Below are 5631 nucleotides of genomic sequence, written 5' to 3'. Positions count from 1 at the left end.
TGATGCCTGGGCAAATGGAGGGAGAATCCCCAAATAATATTGGGTGGTAGACAGAAACTGCCTAATAAAATTAACTAAATTTAAGGTGACTTGAAGGGGAATTTATCATATGTGATATACAAAATTATAGTTAGTGAACTTTATTTAAAAACAGTCACAATTTGTTAGGGCATTAAAATATAAATTTAATAGGAAGCTAGGAAAATTATCTGCACTTGCTATGTAAATGATTGAGTTTGGGGTAACTATCTGAAGGCCATGAGCTTGAAAAGATATATGCTACTTAATTTCATAAGATATTTACTTACAAATATTTGCCATTTTTGCTCTCATTATATGAAAATATTTTCTTGCGAAGAGCATTTCTATGAAAAAAGTAGAAATTTTGCCAAATTTGGTTATTAAAATAATAAAATTGGTTAGTTTGTTATTCTTAACCAAATGCTCCTACAGATAGCACATAGCACTCATGCTTTGATTGTTTTTTTTTTTCACCTTAGGTCAATTTCCCTTAATTTTATTCATCAAATTGTATTTACTCTAGATATTGCAGTTGTCATGTACCCTATGGATTTGTACTTTGTTAGAAATATGAATTATCAGGCCAGGTGAGGCGGCTCATGCCAATAATCCCAGCACTTTGGGAGGCTGAGGCGGGTGGATCGCCTGAGGTCAGGAGTTCGAGACCAGCCTGGCCAACGTGGTGAAACCCCATCTCTACTAAAAATACCAAAACTTAGCTGGACATGGTGGCACTTGCCTGTAATCCCAGCTACTCAGGAGACTGAGGCAGGAGAATCACTTGAGTCTGGGAGATGGAGGTTCTGGTCAGCTGAGATCGTGCCATTGCACTCCAGCCTGGGCAAGAAGAGTGAAACTCCAACTTAAAAAGAAAAAGAAGAAAGTGTTCTTGGTCAAAACTCAGAACTATTAAATAAAAATCTGGATTTTGAATACTACGTTGAGGTAACTTATATGCACATTAATGATTGATAAGTGTTGTAATTCTATTCTTAAAGGCGGAAAAGTTTATATGAGTATATTCATTTGTCAAAAAGGTACAGTTCAGGTTTACCTTGCAATGAATATACATTTTGTCCAAAAAGCCTAAAAAATAGGCTGGGCATGGTGGCTCACGCTTGTAATCCCAGCACTTTGGGAGGCTGAGGTGGGCGGATCACGATGTCAGGAGATCGAGACCACGGTGAAACCCCATCTCTACTAAAAATATAAAAAATTAGCTGGGCGTGGTGGCAGGTGCCTGAAATCCCAGCTACTCAGAGAGGCTGAGGCAGGAGAATGGCATGAACCTGGGAGGCGGAGCTTGCAGTGAACTGAGATCGTGCCAATGCACTCCAGCACTCCAGCCTGGGTGACAGAGTGAGACTCCGTCTCAAAAAATAAAAAAAATTAAAAAAAATGAAATTTGGGGGGAATGGCTGGAAGTATAGATGAAACAAAAATGACACATGACTAGTAGCTGTTAAAGCTGGGTGACAGGTCTGTTATACTTTTTTGTATTTTGTGTATGTTTTTAATGTTCTGTATTAAAACACTTGTACAAAATGACAAAGTTTATCTACACTTAGCTCTAAGATCTTGGTTACCTTTGTGAACGAGAAAGTGTCAGGGGCATGAACAAGTCTGATTCTATTTTACACAAGTGTATATTTATTTTGTAATAATTCATCAAGCATTCCATAAGTGTTTTGTGGCTATATTTCTGTATGCATGTTATACATCAATAAAAATTTAAATAATACATATTTGCATAATAATTCTAAATTAAGATTTTAGAGTAATAGTAATGTTTTGTTTTAAAATGGGATATGTTCACTCAGGATATCATCAGGTGTATATTAATGTTCCTAATTATTCATTTATGTTTTAACTTTTGGGTGACCCCACCCCAGGTCTTTTAATTTTTACCTCAACACAGTAAGTAGCATGGTTTTAACTTTTTGGAATGCAGCTTTGTTTTCAGCAGGGTTCTCCACTATGAAAGATGCTCACCCAGGCCAGGGCACAGGGCACAGTGATCGTGCACAGGATGCACTGAGCACACACGGAATTGGGTGAATCAGGCATGGAAAGCAGAGGCTGGGTCTGCAAAGTATAGTTAGTAAAAAAAATCCAGGTAAGATTGAAAGGTCACAACTCAGCAGCAAACGTATTTACATTCATTTGAGAACTCATTTCTAATAAAAGCTGCTGGTTAAAGCCATGGTTTTGTGGCTTGCCTACACACTGTAATCACCGGAGAACTTTAAACCATATTGTTTTTCAGATCCAACTCCAAAGATTCTGATTTAATTGATCAGTTACAACTTGGGTTTAAGGGATTTTGAAAGTTTTCCTCCCCGCAGGTGATTCTCATACACCAGGGGTAAGAAGCGCTGGATAGGGGTGAGGGATGATTCAGCTGTGAGGGATTTCCATGTATGCTTCAGGATTTGCCCCATCGCAACTCTGGAGATTGGGGTCTTAGAAAACATTCTTGCCCTGTTAAAATTTAAAGGATGACTTCGAGACATACTTAGCTGTTTGGCTACATTGCAGAAAAAGAAAATGCCTTCTCCAGAGATCAGTTTTTTGAGATAGGATTTTACTCTGTCAGCCAGGCTGGAGTGCAGTGGTGTGATCATGGCTTACTGCAGCCTTGACCTCCCAGGCTCACGTGATCCTCCAGCTTCAGCCTTCTGAGTAGCTGGGACTGAAGACATGCACCACCAGGCCTGGCTAATTTTTTAATTTTTGTGTGTGTGTGTGGAGATAGGGTATCGCTATGTTGCCAGGGCTGGTCTCAAACTCCTTGGCTCAAGCAATCCTCCCACCTCAGCTTCCCTATTAGTTAGAACTACATTCACAGGCTAGCATGCCTAGAGTCTTTATTAAAATGTAGCTACTAGAAAATTCAAAATTCACATGTGCCTCACATATTATTTCTTAGAGAATTGCCACCCTTTTGAAATCTCAGGCTGTGTACACTAAAGGCTGGATGCCAGGAAAGTAAAAAATCTGAAATTTTAAAATAATTGTCATTATATTGCTTCCATTTATGAATAACACATATATATTATGCATAAATAAAGATAACTTTACATACAAATGTAAATGCAAATCTTTTACAGGCAGGGCCAGTTTCCAGTGCACGGATGAAGCCCTGCCAGAAAAGGATCCAAGAAAAAACTATAATTCTTGCTTTATTCAACCCAGTGTCAAATTACATATGTCACTCATGGCCTGAGGGGGTGGGGTGGGGAATTGAACTACATCCGATCATGGGTGCTGGAGTGGACACTATCTAATCATGTGCACAGCTGGAGAAGAGGGGACAGCTTTTTGGATCTAGGGAGGCCTTTTCCTGTCGCTCCACCCAGAGCTCAGAGCACTAAAGCCACCTCAATCTGATTGCCTGTTTTTTAGTTATTCTAACACTCCAAAAGATAACGAGTTTTCTCATGCATTTTCCAAATATGTGGCAAGCAGAGCCTCAAATCTACCACCCTGTTGCCCCAGCCTGACTCTGGCTTGCAGTCAGATTTTAAATATCCAGTTCTTTCCTGACAGTCACCAACAGCAACTAACCTTGAATAATTCACAGCATTATCAACTGTTCTTTACTGTACATTCCAGACACAGTATTTTAATTCATCATTATTTCAAAGAGCAGTTGATGGCACTTTTCAAGAAAGGATCTTTCATTTGTAAACATTTTACAGGAGATGAAAGCAGAGAATAATCCCCTGACACCCCACAAAAAAAAGAAAAACCTTTGTGCCCCTTCCTTTAATCTTCCTTTGGCACAGACAACTCATCAGAATGTCTTTGGGTTGAAGCTTCACTTTGGAAACTTCACAGGGCAATACATCCTCAGACATCCTGTGTTATTTTCTTGGCTTTGAGTTTCAAAACTGAGGATTCCCCAAGATGCCAACAGTGGCCATGACTCCTGAAGTGTCTAGTAAATAACATCGCTTGTGTCATCTCCTCTCAGGAAACAGCCCAACGTATGGGAATGCAGCCTCTTTGTGGAGTGGTTGGATGCACTGTACCTGGAAGGAATCTCCAGGTGTACCCTTACTCTAAAAGCAAACCCTTTAGTACATTAATATTTTCTTACCCCAACACTTAGTTACCATTCCTTAGAGACACTTGCAGGCCAGGCAATTGGATGGTGGTATGGAGGAATAAATGTTCTCAGATTGGCGAAGGGAGAGAAAATATTTAAAAGGATAAGGAGAACCCAACCCAGTGAGGCAGCACAAATACCTGCAAAGCAAAATGCACCTCAGGGACACAGCGGAGCAGAGCGTAATGGCTCTTGGTAGGACTGTCATGACCCACTTCACTGAGCCAGATGGGAGTGGGGAAAATGTCCTAAGTGATAGAATGGTTGACTTGACACTTGGGTCACATATGTCTGTGTTTCAATCAGCATTGTCACCTCCTAATTTTGTCACCTTGAAAATACTTTTGTACTTTTTTAACTTCAGTTTTTAATTAACTGTAAATTACATTTTATCAGTAGAGCTTGAAAGGTAAGAAAATATTTATAAAGCACATTAAGTTGGTTAATTTTGAAAAAAATTAAGTAATAACATATTTCACTTGTTAAAAATTGTTACTTACCTATTTCTTTAGCAGAATGACTATAGTAAGTTTCCCAGGTCTGTTTTTTGTTTGTTTAACAGGTGCTTTCAAGCTGAATCCCACAGCTCACTGTTGAAAATGGTACCAGGTGTAAAGATAGGGATAGTCGCTCTTCCACTACGGTGGTAGGAAATAAATACATATCCACAAGCACGTGAGGTAGATTAATTATCAGATTACATAAATTATCATAACATCTGTTGTTCTTTTTTTCAAAATAGAGAATGTGTGAAAGTGAATATCTCTGTTCTGTATGCTGCTATCTGGATGTTTGAGAGTAATGCTAAGTTTTAGGAGCTGCGACTTGGCACCTCCTGGAAGTGTTCACATATGATTAATTGTTTACTACATGATTTGTTATGAACATAATTAGATTACATGTTTATTTTCTCAAAGGGATAGATACTTTGGCTTTTCTTGTTGAGGTATAAGATGTATAAGATGTAAGCCCTTTATAATTTCTTTATTTTTTTGAGACAGAGTTTCACTTTTGTTGCCCAGGCTGGAGTGCAAAGGCATGATCTCAGCTCACTGCAACCTCCTCCTTCTGGGTTCAAGTGATTCTTCTGCCTTGGCCTCCCGAGTAACTGGGATTACAGGCATGCACCACCATGCCTGGCTAATTTTGTATTTTCAGTAGAGACAGGCTTTCTTCATATTGGTCAGGCTGGTCTCGAACTCCCAACCTCAGGTGATCTGCCCACCTGACCATAATTTTCTCTCTTTTAAACCTTAGATTTGAATAATCTTTGCTAGATTCTTCAAACGTGAAGTATTTTTTAAATTGAAAACTAAATGAATGACTCTAACTGGGAAGTAGAAGTCTTAGCCCACTGATTAAAATCTAAGGCCAATCTTGAGCCTGCAAATGGGGGCCACTGAAGGCCAAGTTGATTCTTCCTGGGCGTCTGCCCTGCAGATATCCGAGCCTGCTCACATCAACCGTGGAAAGAGAGTTTATCACTGCCAGAAGATATA

General features: G+C 39.3%; 1 protein-coding gene across 1 annotated transcript; it reads right to left on the bottom strand.

Moving 5' to 3' along the window:
* Positions 1-2446: 2446 nt before the first annotated feature.
* On the bottom strand, positions 2447-4795 carry LOC131382676 (uncharacterized). The gene is given in 2 exon segments (XM_058435124.1): positions 2447-2502; positions 4633-4795. Coding segments are annotated over 2 exon segments (219 nt in total).
* Between the last annotated feature and the right edge of the window lie 836 nt (positions 4796-5631).

The sequence above is a fragment of the Hylobates moloch genome, unplaced genomic scaffold, assembly GCF_009828535.3.
Source record: "Hylobates moloch isolate HMO894 unplaced genomic scaffold, HMol_V3 SCAFFOLD_1071, whole genome shotgun sequence".
In the NCBI taxonomy this organism is placed as follows: Eukaryota; Metazoa; Chordata; class Mammalia; order Primates; family Hylobatidae; genus Hylobates; species Hylobates moloch.
Note: the sequence above shows the minus strand (reverse complement) of the source record. Positions and strands in the feature narration are given on the sequence as shown.